The sequence below is a fragment of the Lampetra planeri genome, chromosome 35 (genome assembly GCF_965212315.1).
Source record: "Lampetra planeri chromosome 35, kcLamPlan1.2.h2, whole genome shotgun sequence".
In the NCBI taxonomy this organism is placed as follows: domain Eukaryota; kingdom Metazoa; phylum Chordata; class Hyperoartia; order Petromyzontiformes; family Petromyzontidae; genus Lampetra; species Lampetra planeri.
Window position 1 is genome coordinate 4,086,539 of NC_136141.1, and position 17,365 is coordinate 4,103,903.

Consider the following 17,365-nt stretch of genomic DNA (forward strand, 5'->3'; position numbering starts at 1 on the left):
TCGCAAACTGGGACGCGGTGACCTTATGTTCCTGAAGTCTAAAAAAAAAGCGCAGCGGCGAGTGGAAACGAACGTACAGTGCAGAAACCGCGCGCGCACGCAGCACACGGACGCACACGCACGGACGCACACTTCCTGTGCCCAAACAGGAAATTATTTAATAGCATTCACATTTCCTGGCCTCCGCCCGCTGGGGGTCAGGAACTGGATCAGATCGAAGAGGCAAGGGACGAGAGCCCGTCCGGAGCCGCAAACCCGCGTGACCGTTTGATTGCGCAAACGGAGCCGATTGAAGGCGTCGTGTCGCTGTGCGCTGTGGAGACGGAGTTGGACATCGTTTCCTATGGACACGTGAGAAGACCAAAAATAAAATATCCTTTACATGAGCGGTTTTCAACCCGAGTGGGACTCGCCCGCTCACTCCCAACCCCCACCCCAAGCCTTTCACAGTTGGAGGGGAGGGTGCAGTCTGCGGAATGGATACCGTGCAGGAGAAATTACAAATGAAAACGCTGCCACCGCTTAAAGTTTTCACCGGCGATGAGGTTTTTTTTGGCTGTTGGTCAAAACAGCCGCCGCCGGGGCAATAACTGGCACACAGAGAGAGAGAGCGAGAGAGAGAGAGAAACGCCTCCGAGGGGGGGGGGGGAAATCAGGGCAGACCCTGGGAAGAAGATCAATATCGCACAAAGCCGGAACAGGGGCGAGAACTTTATGCGGGGAGAGCTACAAGCATTGTCTTGGGCGGTACATTTTTATTATTTTTTTTATTACGCCGCTGACAAAGACCGGGACTTTTTAACGTCTCGGGGAAGACTTCCAGCTTTCCCAGGACGGCCGTTGCCCCCTCGACAATAAATCGGACGATCCTGGGATTCAAAAAAATAAAAACAACCAGGACAGGTGGCAACCCTAGTCCGGAGAGGGCTTGGACGGTTGACCGTCGTGCGCAAACAGGCAGTCGTAGGGCTGCAGCAGGGATAACCCTTTTAGCGGAGGGATAGTGCAGCGTAATCCACTGTTGCGCTGAAATTGCAACCATCTACGCGTGGCTTCACCCGGCCTCAGGTGGCTATCGTGATTTTGCCAGAGTTGATCCAGGCAAGCCCGATTCGTGCTGATGAGACGCCGCGTGGGCGAAACCAGGGCCCCCCCCCCGCCCCCCGCCCCCGGAGTTTGCTTGCATTGAGCCAACGCCGCTGAAAGTGTGCGCTCCGAGAGAGGTCCGCGGGGTCGTGTGAGAAATAACACTCTCGATGCTTATTATCTATGCACGTACGTTGAACTTCTTTCGCACCGTACGTGGCCGACCATGCTAATCGGAGAGACGGCTCTGCAAAGGAGAACGCGCCGTCTGAGAAGCGTGGTCAAACAATCCCCCGCGCCCCCCCGCTCCCCCGTTCCCCCCACCACAACTTGCAGGGGCGCGGGACAGAAGAGAGGCCCTCATCCAGCAGTGGATTTGACAAAAGCGGCCAGACGTGAACGCACGCGTGCGAGTCAAACCTGCCAACAAAAAGTCCAGCGACGGCTTGAAATTGGCACACAGCCTCCGTTACCATCGTCGCCATTGTCATCATCATTGCACCTTGCGCTAAACAGGTGCGCTTCTGCGGCCGTCTGGAACGCTCTTCCTTCCGATATTAGCAAGCCACTGGAGCTATGCACTTTTAAATATAGATTGAAAGCTCACTTCTTTAGAACTGCTGTATGTGTTTTAAGTTTGTTGTCCTTTCTCCCGCACCTCCGATTAGCACGGTCGGCTACGTACGGTGCGAAAGAAGTTCAACATACATACAAACACGTACGTAAACCCACCGGGGTAAGCGCATGGCAGAAGAGCCTGGACTAGGACACATCGGCTCTGTCTGCCCGTCCGTCCATACCTGGGGCGCTAGAATCCACGTACACATGGTGCAATACGAATGCAGCTTAAAGTGTAAAGCTGCATGCATTACGCCCGTACGGTTGAACTTCTTTCGCACCGTACGTAGCCAACCGTGCTTATCGGTGGCGTGGTGGTGGTGGTGGTGAGGTGGGGAATTACGTCGTTGAAAACCGGACACGAAACCGAAAACCGGACACATTGATCAAAAGGGAGTGCGCAATAAGAGAGGTCTTTGAATAAAAAGTAATTTGTTTCCCTGGCTGCTATGGTTGGCTCTGTCTCTCTCTTGCGCGCTCGCGGGACAGGAATCGCCTGCAGCCTCGCTCGGCAGAGCCGCTGTTACTGGGAGCCCGGCTTCCTAAGCCCGAGTGCAGACAAGCAGAAAATGAACATTACATAAAAGCGTTGAGCCCACACGCACGCGCAAACACACCGGGTTGGCGGGGCTGTCTGTTCATCGAAGCCTGCAATGAAGAAGGTGGGGGAGGCAGCAGGAGGATGATGATGCGGAGGAGTGACGTTTGCCGTCAACTTAGCCGCGGTGTATTTCCACGCCGCTGAAAGTCGCTTCAGGGCTAAGAGAATCAAATGCTCGCATCGCGGAAAAATGTAAACCGCTGGACCGATTTGCGGTTAAAGATGGGTGGTGTTGTTGTTGTTGTTGACGTGCTTGCCGAGCACAGGGCCCAAATGGCAGAGGTCGCAACCGGGTACCCGATACCCGTACCCTACCTGATACCCGGCTACCCGTACCCGGGCCGGGTACGGGTAGCCATTTGCGACCCTGGTGTGGCCGGGTACGGGTACGGGTAGGCCGTGAGTCACTGGTGAGTAACCGTTTGTCACTCATTTCGGGTAGGGTACGGGTAGGGAACGGGTACCCGTACCCGGCCGGCCGGGTACGGGTACCCATTTGCGACCCTGGTGCGGCCGGGTACGGGTAAGGAATCAAAACCCATTTGCGACCTCTGCCAAATGGGCAAAAAAGGCAATCGGTCAGCTACAGACGGCACCGGTAACACTTGCAACGGGTTTTCTTGGAATTGAGTGAAGTTGTTGTTGTTGTCGGAGCTTGGGGTGGGAACGACGACGATGACGACGGGAGGAGAGGATTCCAAAGTGGAGCGGTGCGAGGGGAAGAAGGGAAAAATGAGAGGTGAGGTGACCAGCAGTGTGGTGAGTGGTGGTGAGTGGTAGTGGTGAGTGGTGGTGAGTGGTGGTGAGTGGTGAGTGGTAGTGGTGAGTGGTGGTGAGTGGTGGTGAGTGGTGGTGGTGAGCGGTGATGGTGAGCGGTGGTGGCGAGCGGTGGTGGCGAGCGGTGGTGGCGAGCGGTGGTGGCGAGCGGTGGTGGCGAGCGGTGGTGGTGAGTGGTGGTGGTGTGCGGTGGTGGTGAGTGGTGGTGGTGAGCGGTGGTGGTGAGTGGTGGTGGCGAGCGGTGGCTGGACACAGCACGGCCCGGATGAAACAGTCAAGAGTACCAATTGCGGCTCGCAATTGCTACCCTGAGTTGTGACCAACGTTCAGATTAGTGTTTCCATTTTAGTTTTACTTTTACCAAATTGTTCCAACTGTTAACGCTATCCATCCGTGCATAGGGAGGAGGTGTGGTGGGGGGGGGGGCATTATCTCCCTAGTGCGCCCTTTAGTGGAGTCACTTCCGCCAACAGTGGCATTAAGCAAGCAGTTGCAGGGCTGCCTCCTCTTTTTTTCAGCAGCGACCTGGGCCGCAAACGATAGCTCAACGAAGTGGCTTACCGTCGCCGTGGAAATTTAGAGCAGACAAACGCTCTAAACGCGCGTCGATTGTGAATGCGGTGGGGAAAACCGGAGGACCCGGAGAAAAAAATACACGCCACCACGGGGGGAGAGAGAGAGACGCAAACTCCAAATACACAGCAGACGTCAGGGTCGAGATCGAACCCACGACCTCCTGTATACCCGGCGAGGTAGTTAACATCTCACCACCGTACCTTAGTCGACTGGTCAATGTGACACACACACACACACCATGGTGGTATAGAAAAGTAATTATGTATGCACAGACGCAGCCTACATAATTGATCGACTGGAGACACGGACTTGACAGTTTATGAATTAAGCGTCACCTGGCAAGCTGCAGAGCATCTGCCGCACGAGGCAACGGGCCGACTCGGCGCACAGAAACAGCCGGAACGGCGACATTAAAAGGCAATAAACGGGCCTCTTTCCCACCACGAGACTTGGGATCGGAGCGCATGTTGTTCGGCACCATGTCAGAAGTTATTTCTGCAGGTGCTAGGGCGCCACAGTGGCTAGGAGATGTTAACTACCTCGCCTGGTATACAGGAGGTCGTGGGTTCGATCCCGACCCTGACGCCTCCTGCTGTATATTTGGAGTTTGCGTCTCTCTCTCATCATCATCACGGTGGCTAGGAGATGTTAACTACCTCGCCTGGTATACAGGAGGTCGTGGATTAGATCCCGACCCTGACGCCTGCTGCTGTATATTTGGAGTTTGCGTCTCTCTCATCATCATCACGGTGGCTAGGAGATGTTAACTACCTCGCCTGGTATACAGGAGGTCGTGGGTTCGATCCCGACCCTGACGCCTGCTGCTGTATATTTGGAGTTTGCGTCTCTCTCTCCCCCCGTGGTCACGCGGATTTTTCTCCGGGTCCTCCGGTTTTTCCCTCCACATTTAGAAACACGAGTTCAGAGTATTGGACTGCTACTGTAAATGTCCACATGATGATGAGCCACTCCGTTGAGTTATAATTTGTGAGAGCCAGGTCGCTTCTGGGAAAGAGTAACGCAGCTCAGTGGGCCTTACCTGTTCAGATTTCAAATTGTTGAGTTTGTAGTTTTATCTTCTTGGTTCTTTCGGTAAAGTCGTGAGAATTATTTTATTATGTTTTATTTTTATTTTTTTTATTACTTCCATTCTACGTGACTTTACCGAAAGAACCAAGAAGATGAATCCCTGCAGTCACGAAAGCTTTACATAGAAATTTCTAGTTGTAGTTCAGCTTTTGCAGGAACTGAGCCGAGCGGCTCGCTGTCAGTTCCCGGAGAAGCTCCCAGCAGGCGGAGAGAAAAACGTCGGACACCGCACCCCGAAAGGGTGCGCGTGCGGTACGGCACGAGCCGCCAACGCCGCGTACGGCACGACCGCGAACACAAAGCGTGCGCTGCAGCGTCAACAATTGTTATGTCGAGGAACACAAATCGTCATCACGCCAACTCCGCTCAGCCTCGCAGCAGCAGCGGCGGTGGCTTTGTCGCCTGGCCACCGAACAAAGACGGTGGTCACCGCACCGCGCGGCGCTGTCGGGTGCGCCATCTGCGGCCGTCTGGAACGCGCTCTTCCTTCCGCATGTTAGGAAGCCTCTGGAGCGGTGCACTTTTAAATCGTCTGGATTGAAAACCTCATTTGTTTAGAACTTCTTTTTGCGTTTAGTTTGTTGTCCTTCGCCCTCCCCTCTCCCGCAGCTCCGATTAGCGCGGTCGGCTTGCGTACGGAGATGCGGAGGAAGTCCGACGTACAGTGCATACGGACGGCAAGAAAGTAATCTGATGTTCCTTATCTCCAGGAGCTCACTGCCCTGGACACCGTTGACCTAACGAATGCGCACCACGAGGCAACCGAGCTCACACATTGCCTTCGGAGGACCTGTCCCACTGCGGTTGGGCAATGCATCTCACACACAGTGCAGCGCACTCTTTGCCCGTCAAAGACAACCGCACACACGGGCGAGGGCTAAAGTCAACAACAACAGCAGCAGCAGCAACAGCAGCAACCGCAGTTTCCATTTGCCACTAAGTGTCAAAAAATATCGACTGTTCGCTACAAAGTGACAGCGATGTGGCCACAGCGCTTGCGTCAGGCCAGGTGCACTCCGAGGCCACGTGAAGCATCCAAGACTCTCTGCGCCACGCCGCCCCCCACCGAGGAGAGAGCCTCCAGGAGCTGAACCAAAACCAAAGCAACGAGGCAATGCCGCCTACAGCTGGCCACGCGAGGCCAGGATCCGATACAAAGCGAGAAAATAAACGAGCGCGCAGTTGCAGCGTGACTCGTGGTACGCACGACGTGTGCGTGTTGAACTTCTTTCGCACCGTACGCAGCCAACCGTTGCCAATCGGAGGTGCGGAGTAGCCGCAGCCGTCGCGGTGAGAGGCACTACTGGACGTGGTGTGCCGTGCGTGCGTGCAAATATTTCATCGCTGCCCGCGACTAAAGAACGGCGGAACGCAACGACGACGACGACAACAACAACCGCCGTTCGCCACTAAGTGACGTCTGCTACGGCGCTCGTACCAGGCTAGGTGCACGGGCGCGACTGAGCGGCTACCGACCTCTGCGTCTGCGTGGGGCCCCCTTGGCCCCGTTGTGGTTGAGGCTGTGGGAGCGCTGCACGGAGACTCGCGTGGTCGTGCCGGTGCCCCCGCCGCCGCCGTCGTCATCGTCACGCTTCTCATCGCGTCCTCGCAGCGACGCGGTCCGCGTGAGAAAGCGGGCCACGCGGCCCCCCGTGGAGGAGGACGTGGAGGTGGTGGTGGAGGTGGTGGTGGTGGTGGAGGACGAGGAGAAGGATGAGGAGGAGGCGAGGCGGCGCTGTATGCTGGCTCTCACGTGCGACATTCGCAGCTTGCCTTGCATGGCCAAAACTTGAGCGCACTGATTTTATACGCGTAAAATTTCGCTTTTTTTACTCTCGCTACGCGAGTTGAAAAACAATTGTACGTAGAATCGGAAGAAAAATATATTAATTGCCTACGTTATGAATTGGACGTGAGAAAAAAAAATACGACGTAAAACTCAGAAATCAATCATTAAAAGCCGATTTGCATTGACGTTCGTCAAGCAAAAAAATATTGATAACAAAAATAAATATCGCCGATCTAATATTTAACAAACCAAAAATTTTACCGACTAACGCTCGCGTTCAAACCGAACATGACAAAAAACAACGCTCGCTCAAGAATAAATACAAACGCAACAGATCGTGCGCTGCGCTACCGACACTTATCCCTGACTTAACAACAACAACAACGGAGCTTCGCCAATCCGCCAAAACTCGCTTAAAGGTTGGCTAACGATCGAGGGCTGCCACAGCGGACGAGCGGAGCGGAGCGTTGCGCTCGTTGGAACGGGAGCCGGCGTGTGAGAGGCTATCGTCAGAACTCGCTGACTCCAACGCCCGCCGTGACTCACGCAGCAGAGCGCAAAAGTTCACTTCCTTCAATTGGACCTCGCACAAATGTACGAGGTGCAGGGTGGAGCCACGATACAACTTGGTGGTGGTGGTGGGGGGTGGTGGCGGCGGTGGTGGTGACGGTGGGGTGGGGTTGGGTGCTTTCCAACAACAAAATAAACGATTACGCCATCGCTGACAGATTTGTCGACGCGGTAGGATAGGACGTCATTCACAGCAGCAGCAGCAGCAACGGTCGCTGTGGACAATGGTGAATGTATAACGTAAAAAGGTGTAAAACATATATATATATAAAATAGGCAACCGACAGATAACAAACGCACGCTTACTGCATTAAAGGACTGCTGCCCCTCTTCTTGGTTCTTTCGGTAAAGTCACGTAGAAGGGAAATAATAAAATAATGAAAATAAAACATAATAAAATAATTCTCACGACGTTTCGGCCACAACGCAAGCAGCCGTCCTCAGGTGAAGACCAGGTCTGTCGGGGAGACAGCGTCTGAATGAAACACCACCACGCTTGGAGCGTCTATTTAAGCTGGGGACGGCTGCTTGCGTTGTGGCCGAAACGTCGTGAGAATTATTGTATAATGTTTTATTATTATTTTATTATTTCCCTTCTACGTGACTTTACCGAAAGAACCAAGAAGATGAATCCCTGTAGTCACGAAAGCTTTAAATCGAGATTTAATTAATTTATTAAGTTTTATTTTTATTATTTTATTATTTCCCTTCTACGTGACTTTACCGAAAGATCTTAACTTTGGAGCTTTCGTGACTGCAGGAATTATTCTTTGGTTCTTTCGGTAAAGTCACGTATAAAGAAAAAATAATACGTGACTTTACCGAAAGAACCAAGAAGATGAATCCCTGCAGTCACGAAAGCTTTAAATCGAAATTTGACTCCTGCCCCGTTGGGATTTTTTTTTTTGCCAGTGCCCAACTTTTCGGGGATACAACCAGACCCGTAGCGTCTGTCCGTCCGTCTATAACCGTGTGTGTGTGGGGGGGAGGGGGGCTGTCACGATAAACTCTCGCACAGTTGATGGACTGTGAAATTAAATACGAGTTCAAAGTTGTGTTGATACTCTAGTGGAGACCTATTCTCGAGAACGCAATACTTGGTGATTTTTTTTTAAACCGGTTACAATAAGTTAGACTTTCCGTCCAATGGCGCGTGACATCAGAGGTAGGGGAAGGTCACGTTTATCGCCAATTAAACGATGTATTTTGCGAGGATGCAATCCCCTTTTTGGAAATCGTCGCAGAAACTCGTGGTGAGAGGCGTTGGTTGTTCTGGCCTCACCCTCCCCACCTTATCAGATGGTGCGTTCTCCCTTCACATAGCCGTCTCTCCGATGAGCACGGTTTGCTACGTACGGTACGAACGAAATTCAACATACATACGTACACAGGCATACACTCGTGAGCGACATCGGGCCGGCCACCTTTTCCCACTGGGACCTCTTCTTGTGAAACCTCGAGCGGCAGTAATCATGCAAAACATTTCAACACAAGGAAGACCTCTAGCAGGTCTCGTGCCGCACACCAATTCCTGCTGCCACTCGGAACGTGAATGACGCCAACACCCGGACCGTACCGGGTCACACCCGGACAGGAGACAATGCTAAGACTGACCTCTGCTCCCAGTGCATTGACACCGCCCCCCCCTCCACTCAACACCCCAGAATTCACCCGCAGCTTTGCGGCTGCAGGTGCTGCAAGCAGCAGGCCGCGCGTAGCCCAGGTGGACGGTGTTGAACTTGGTGGCCCAGCGATGCGTGGCCGGTGTGTGTGTGTGTGCGTGCGGGTAACAGAGCTGGAGCCCGAACGAAACTTCACGGGCAAACGGAATGTTGGTGCTCCACTTTTTATGTACACACTGGGCTCTCTTTATCTCTCCGTCGGTGAAAGCCCCTCCCGAGTCTCGGCCCAGCAGTGGTTTGACAAAAAGCGAGTACGTTTAACGGGATTCTTGTAATGTAGGGCGATGTTACGTTGTCTTCACGACGACGACGTTTACCGCCATCATCAGCCATGGTCAATCCACTGCTGGATGAAGGCCGCATTAATCCACCGCCACCGGGAACCACGGTGTAGCAATCCACCCGGCACCTGCACACGAGGTTATTCCATCGCTCCATCTCCGCGTTCCCTCCCCTGGCTCCAGACTACGTCGTTAGCCTCGACTGCCGTTTCATTCTCCCTTGCCAGTGACGTGTGCGACCCAAAACCCGCTTTTGTGAACGGTCAAAGTGACGTCTCGGGCTTGCGCGTACGCACGTGCACGTACACACGTGTACGTATGTTGCACTTCTTTTGCGCCGCACGTAGCCAGCCGTGATCATTTATTGGTGGTGCGGGAGGATGGACGACAAACTAAACACAAAAAAGCAGTTCCAAAGAAATGCATTTTCTGTTCAGGATAGTGGTGTAGTGTAAAGTGGTGTAGTGTATAGTGCAGTGTGTGTAGTGTATAGCGTAGTGTGTGTAGTGTATATGGTAATATGTACATTGAACTTCTTTCACACCTTCTTGGTTCTTTCGGTAAAGTCACGTAGAAGGGAAATAATAAAATAATAAAAATAAAACATAATTAAATTATTCTCACGACGTTTCGGCCACAACGCAAGCATCCGTCCTCAGGTGAAGACCAGGTCTGTCAGAGTCTCTCCGCAATTGTTTTATTATGTTTTATTTTTATTATTTTATTATTTCCCTTCTACGTGACTTTACCGAAAGAACCAAGAAGATGAATCCCTGCAGTCACGAAAGCTTTAAATCGAAATTCTTTCGCACCGTACGTAGCCAACCAATCGCAGGTGCGTGAGAAAGGGCAACACAGCCAACACAAGAGGCAGTTCTAAACAAATGCCCCGCCGCGTCCACACTTCCGTCTCTCAGCCACTGGCGTGAAATGGGAGAAGCCAAACAAAGAACCCGCTGAAAAGTGAGCAAAGAAACGTGGAGCGGCACACGCTTGGAACTTCACCGAGAGCCAGACGCCCTCGCTAACTTCACTTGGCGCACAGGGAAATTAAGATAATGCGAAATACGGTGAACGTCAAACCGATTCAGCGAAAACATTATTTGGCACCGTGGTTTTTTTCGCCCACCCCACTGCGAGCACTGATCAGAAAACATAAAAAGCGCATTCCTGGATAACACGGCCTCCGTACCGAATTAGACTTGTCGCGACACGCCGCAGAGCATTCGCCTGCTCGCTCAGACGGAGACCTCGGACAGAGAGAGAGAGGGAGAGGTGCGGGGGTCCACAGATGAGGAATCCGAAATTCGATCCCAGGGCGAGTGATAGCTGGGCACTGCAGTGGAGAGATGTTAACTACCTCGCCTGTTATACAGAAGGTCGCGGGTTCGATCCCGACCCCGACGCCTTCTGCTGTATATTTTGTGTTTGCGTGTCTCTCTCATCATAATCACGGTGGCTAGGAGATGTTAACTACCTCGCCTGTTATACAGAAGGTCGCGGGTTCGATCCCGACCCCGACGCCTTCTGCTGTATATTTTGTGTTTGCGTGTCTCTCTCATCATAATCACGGTGGCTAGGAGATGTTAACTACCTCGCCTGTTATACAGAAGGTCGCGGGTTCGATCCCGACCCCGACGCCTTCTGCTGTATATTTTGTGTTTGCATGTCTCTCTCATCATAATCACGGTGGCTAGGAGATGTTAACTGCCTCGCCTGTTATACAGAAGGTCGCGGGTTCGATCCCGACCCCGACGCCTTCTGCTGTATATTTTGTGTTTGCGTGTCTCTCTCATCATAATCACGGTGGCTAGGAGATGTTTACTACCTCGCCTGTTATACAGAAGGTCGCGGGTTCGATCCTGACCTCGACGCCTTTTGCTGTATATTTTGTGTTTGCGTGTCTCTCTCTCTCACCATCATCACGGTGGCTAGGAGATGTTAACTACCTCGCCTGTTATACAGAAGGTCGCGGGTTCGGCCCAGACCCTAACGACGGGATTTTTCTGCGGGTCATCCGGTTTCTCCCTCCACATGTAGAATCAACGTGTGTTTGTGGCCAGCTCGCTTCTGAAAAAGAGCTAAATAGCTCGGTGGGCCTTGCCTTGTAAAAATAAAAAAAATAAAAAGTTTAGTTTTTTTAGAATCGGTTCTTAATGCCCCCCCACCACACCCCACCCCCCACCCCCCACCACCACCTCTCCAACTCTCACTGACCAGCGTGGTGATGTATGGTCACACAAAACGACCACAACGACGCGGATGATAAAAATAGAGGTCGCGTCACGATGGTGCGTACGAGCAAAGTGAAAATAGCAAATCGCACGAACAAAACCTCGCGATATTTCAAGGAAAATATCGATGAACGCCGATTTGGCACCGGTGGATTCCCGATCCCTCGAGGTCACCGAAAGAACCCCGGAGAATCCCCACGACGACGGGAGGGGGTTAAACCCGGCGTTCCGCGTACAGTGCTGCCTGAAGCGAATACGTAGATAAACTATTTGTGGAATTTAATAACAATTACGCCACCCGACGACCTTCGCGATGACGCTTGAGCTTCGGGCGTAATCCGAGACTCGTGGAGAGAACCAAAACAAGGAGGCCACCGTCGCTGTCAAAAGAAACCACCCTCGCGGTGACGCTTCTACGAAGCAAGAAAAGGTATTTTAACAACAACCACCACTTTGTTGGCCACTTAATACGTACGGCGTGACCTGGTGCGGTAGGCAAGGTGAAGCACGGGTGAGGGAGTGCCACGTCTGTCGATTGCATACGGACCCACGACTTCACTTTGCACGGCCCATAACTTCACCTCACATGGCCCATAACTTCACTTCACACGGCCCACGACTTCACTTCACAAGGTCCGTGAACTTCACTTTACGTGGCCCGCAGTCACCTGACGCCTACCACTTCCAAACGGCCCACAAACGATGATAAACTAAAACTAAACTATTATTATTTTACCAGGTAAGGCCCACTAGAATCTCTCCAAAGAACATAAAGAGCTCTTTATCAACAGCGACCTGGCAACAAATTATAGCTTAACGAAGTGGCTTGTCACGTGGACATTTCTAGCAGCCAGATACTCTAAACGCGTGATGTTCATCCGAAATGTGGAGGGGGAAAAACCGGAGGACCCGGAAAAGAATCCACGCGACCACGGGGAGAGAAAGACGCAAACTCCAAATATACAGCAGCAGGAGTCAGGGTCGGAATCGAACCGACGACCTCTTCTATACCAGGCGAGGTAGTTAACATCTCTACGGGGAGAGAGACGCAAACTCCAAATATACAGCAGCAGGCGTCAGGGTCGGGATCGAACCGATGACCTCCTACGACGACGCAAACTCCAAATATGCAGCAGGCACCAGGGTCGGAATCGAACCAACGACCTCCTGTGTGCCAGGCGAGGTAGTTAACATCTCTACAGAGAGAGAGAGACACGCAAACTCCAAATATGCAGCAGGCGTCATGGTCGGAATCGAACCCACGACCTCCTGTATACCAGGCGAGGTAGTTAACATCTCTATGGAGAGAGAGACACGCAAACTCCAAATATAAAGCAGCAGGCGTCATGGTCGGAATCGAACCCACGACCTCCTGTATACCAGGCGAGGTAGTCAACATCTCGCATTATAACCGCACGTCTAACTTCGGAACTGTGACTCGTCATCGCCGCGGCCGTGAGAGGAAAGCAGACGCAGCCAGCCAATTAGTGCGGTGAACGTGAGCGCTAATTCGTGTTCGCATTGTTGGTGGGCAACGCCGAAGAGTTGTGTGCGTGTTAAGGAGTGGTTGCCCGCCAAAGGTATTTAAAAGTCCTAATCGGTCCTCGGTAATGTAAGGTTTCCCCGCCCCTGATGTAAAGAGGAAAAGCGATTGATGTTATATCACACCTGTCAAATTCTTTATCTGTGCTCCCTACCTTATTACAGACCAATTCAGAGTTTATTGGTCACCCCCTGCTCCATATAAATCTGAACGTGCATCCCACAAAGTCCCATCCACAAGTGAGAAACACAAACAGAGACATTTTTAAATCCTTTATATTAAGTTCGCTTGCTTGCGTGCTTGCTTGCTTGCTTACGACCATGCAAATCTTTCGGTCGTTTTTTAACCCACTTCCCGTGATCCAATCGAGCTGACATTTTCCACACAGACTCGTTGTGCGTGACAATTAATTTTCATGAAAAATTTTTTCAAAATTTTACACTGTTTAGGGAAAAAAATATTAAATATTTAATTACCAATTGCTTAATGCTGGCAGACAATCATCTGACCCATAGGTGGCAGCCATCTCAAGCCAGAGGACGAGAGGACTCTAGCCGCCACGCATATAAAGGATTTAGAGTGAAAAACTTTGTTTTTACGGGTTAATTTTTTAAATCCTTTATATTAAGTTCGCTTGCTTGCTTAGGACCGTGCAAATCTTTCGGTCGTTTTTTAACCCACTTCCCGTGATCCAATCGAGCTGACATTTTCCACACAGACTCGTTGTGCGTGACAATTAATGTTCGTGAAAAAAAAATTCCAAAATTTTACACTTTTTAGGACAAAAATATTATATTTAATTACCAACTGCTTAATGGTGCAATGCAATCATCTGACCCATAGGTGGCAGCCATCTCAAGCCAGAGGACGAGAGGACTCTAGCCGCCACGCATATAAAGGATTTATAGTGAAAAACTTTGTTTTTACGGGTTATACTTATTAATTGCCCGTATTGAAACGGCTGTACGCCGTATGGACCTCAAAACTCAATTCCCCTGCACAAGAATACGGGGGGGGGGGGGTAGGGGGTAAACCGTGTCAGTTGACAGCGATGTCATATAGCCCTGTTGTGTAGCTTCAACCCAAGGTAAGGCATTCCATGTTGGTGTAGACCAGGCATGTCCAAAGTCCGGCCCGCGGGCCAATCACGGCCCGCGGGAAGATTTCATACGGCCCGCAGCTTCGGTCTTATAATGTGTTAGTTATGGCTCGCCAGCTCTGTCAGAATAAATACATCATATAAAACTCATGGGAATTTAAGGTATTCTATACAGTTTGTTCAATGTTATCTGACTGAATGAAAGGCAGAATTGCGTTTGTAGAGTTGTTCCCGTCTGCCCGAGTGGCTCATATTTGGTTACATTGTCATTTGAAAAATAAAGGTAATCGTGACAATGAGAATTGTTTTATAACAGTGTGTGTATTTCCACGTAACTTTTGTGGTTAAAACAATGTCAAAAAGAACTATTGACCCCCGGGGCATCTTCACTTGATTAAATGTGGCCCTCTTCGCAAAAAGTTTGGACACCCCTGTTGTAGACGGTGTGAATTTCGTCCCAACAAAACGCTGCCGCTTTCACCCACCCGTGTAGCAGCGGATCGATCACGACACACGATGACAACGACGATGACGCTGCAACGTGCTATTTTTGGCTCGGGAGGTCGGTTGGTGTTTTGTTTCAGCTGAGCCTGGGTGACATCGACAATCGCCTTTGTGGTGAGTCTTCCCCTGAGCAGTTGCGCTCACGTGGGCACGCGCTCACGTGGGCACGCGCAGAAAGGGGGAAATGTCACGACTTGACACACAGAGACAGAGAGAAAGAAGGGCCCGGCTCCTCCTCCTCGCGCCCCTTCGAGGCACAATGCACGACGACGCACGGCGCAATCACGTCACCCACCGATGCCGCAGGGTCCGACCTACACACACACGCACACCACGTGCGCGCGGACGATAAACAACACCGCTGCGTAAAGTGCTATTTATAGAACCCCACCTCTCTCCCCCACCCCCCACCCGCTTTGTCAGGCCGTGTTTGCAGTTTGCAGGCTGTGTTTGCTGCGGGCACACCAGACTGTAGAGCGTGAACGAGATTCGCCTCTGGGCTGCTTCGTGCCACGCGAGAAGCAGGCAGAGGCTTGCTTTTGGCCAGAGTGCAGCAACCCCCAGGACTCGCTCCGAACCCTGTTGCGGGATTTCTTGCGCCGCATGAAGGCAAGAGGCGCAGCCCTGCAATGGCTTTGCTTACGCCACTGCAGGCAGAAGGGTCTCCACTCGGGGGAGCTCTAGAGCCCTACCGCCCCCTCTTTGACCCAATCTTCCACACTCGCACGATGTATCGGGAGAGGTGGAGAGAGGTTGAGGGTGGTGTGTGGGGGATTTAATAAACTTGCCCAGCGTATCGAACAACCGCTGAATTCCACGTGCGGACACCGTTACACCGGAGTAGCAACAGCAGCAGCATCCCAACATTCGCTTGAGTCTGTCATGAAAGAGTTGTTCACCCAATACAATATTATTTTATCATCATTGCCAGTGCCGGATTATCCTCGTAGCAAAAGTAGCCACATATGCTACGGGTACCGCACTTTCAAGGGCCCCGCGCTGAATGCTTTCAAGCTATCAATTCCGGTTCAGTGATTCTGCACTTGCTCTATTATTATAGTACTACACTGCCTTCAACTTTTACGAACAACTGGGTGTTTGTTTAATGTTAGCGATTTGTCGTATTGTCTGGCTGTATAGAAAATGAAAAAATACAATTACTTTACTATGCAAGACATTTTTTATGTGTTTTAATATTTACGTGTTTTTATTTTATTTAGGGCCCCTTTATAACAAATGCCACAGGCCCCGCACTAGCTTCATCCGGCACAGCCACAACCGCCACCGCCGCTCAACCGCAACTCTGAAGCGTCTCGTTCCCCCCGTTTAACTTCCACCCCCCCCACAACTGCCGTGCCACGTGACACACCCCAACCGGTGGCGAAGGCGGCGTGGCCTCAGCCCCTTCGGCCCCCCGGCCTCCCTGCAGGCTGCGGTACCCACAGACAAACGCGGCGCCGTTGAAAGACAAAAAAAAATTAACCCGTAAAAACAAAGTTTTTCACTCTAAATCCTTTATATGCGTGGCGGCTAGAGTCCTCTCGTCCTCTGGCTTGAGATGGCTGCCACCTATGGGTCAGATGATTGTCTGCCAGCATTAAGCAATTGGTAATTAAATATTTAAAATATTTTCCCTAAACAGTGTAAAATTTTGGAAAAAAAATTTCACGAAAATGAATTGTCACGCACAACGAGTCTGTGTGGAAAATGTCAGCTCGATTGGATCACGGGAAGTGGGTTAAAAAACGACCGAAAGATTTGCACGGTCGTAAGCAAGCAAGCAAGCACGCAAGCACGCAATCAAGCAAGTGAACTTAATATAAAGGATTTAAAAACGAGACGCAGGAGATCCACGCGCGGGTTTCATCGTCCGCGATGGAAGCTCGCGGTCCGCCCTCAACCGCGTCTGCTGCACACAAAAACCCACGGCAGCAGATGCGGGGATGATCGATACCTGATGCTCGAATGGAAAATAACTAATTGGCATCTTCTATTAACGTGACAAACCTCACTAATCGGTTATGTCGGGTGGTGGCGGGTTTAACGACACATATATTTACGTGATCTAACCCCAAAAGCCTACGAAGTGTTAAAGCAGCGACGATACACTACTCCCAACGCCGTTGTCTGACCAACTTACAATGTGAAGCTGAGCTTGTTTGCTCTGCAATCGACACCAGCCGTACGTACGAGAGAAGAAGAAGCAGCAGCAGCTGCTGCGGTATACACAAACACACAAACAAAAGCACGTGCAGCTCCTCCGCTAATTGTCGGGCAAAGCCAACGACGGGCGGATGGCCGGGTGGGTGGCTGGCGGGTGGGTGGCTGACGAGTGGGTGGGTCGGTGGTGGGTGGTGGCTGGGTGGTGGGTGGCTGGCTGGCTGGCGGGTGGATGGCGGGTGGGTGGGTGGCGGGTGTATGGCGGGTGGGTGGGTGGTGGGTGGGTGGCTGCCGGATGGGTGGCTGGCAGGCGGGTGGGTGGGTGGCTGGTGGGTGGTGGGTGGGTGGTGGGTGGCTGGTGGATGGGTGGGTGGCTGGTGGGTGGATGGGTGGTTGGGTGGTTGGGTGGGTGGGTGGTTGGGGGGAGATTGGGAGGGGGTGATTTGTGAGCCACACAAATAATTAAACACCCCGCGGCATCTCAATTTCACGGCCGACACCGCAGCGGGGTGGCCGATCCTGGCGCACGTGACGAGTCGATAAGATGTTTAAATAAAAAACGAAAGAGAGTTGGGTTTTTTTTTCTCCTGCTGACAGACGGCTGTGCGCATGGAGAGAGAGGGATGGGGCGCGGGTGGGGGGGAAGAGAGATTTGTGGACAAAGAAAGAGCGAGAGACGAAATATAATCAGTCGGAAATAGACCGCCCGTTTTCTCTGGCCACAATTGGTGCAGTGGTTCGCAAGTACAATACTGT

General features: G+C 51.7%; 1 protein-coding gene across 3 annotated transcripts in view; it reads right to left on the reverse strand.

Annotated features, from left to right (window-relative positions):
• Positions 1-17,365, reverse strand: part of LOC144730289 (cytohesin-1-like) — a 94,413-nt gene that overhangs the window by 17,688 nt on the left and 59,360 nt on the right. Inside the window, exon 1 of one of the 3 annotated variants that reach the window (XM_078610979.1) lies at positions 6,224-7,124. The exons of the other annotated variants lie outside the window; for them this stretch is intronic. Within the exon in view, the coding sequence (XP_078467105.1) occupies positions 6,224-6,527 (304 nt within the window). The 5' untranslated portion in view covers positions 6,528-7,124. Of the gene's footprint in view, positions 1-6,223; positions 7,125-17,365 lie in introns of those variants that run through there. 3 annotated transcript variants of the gene reach the window in all.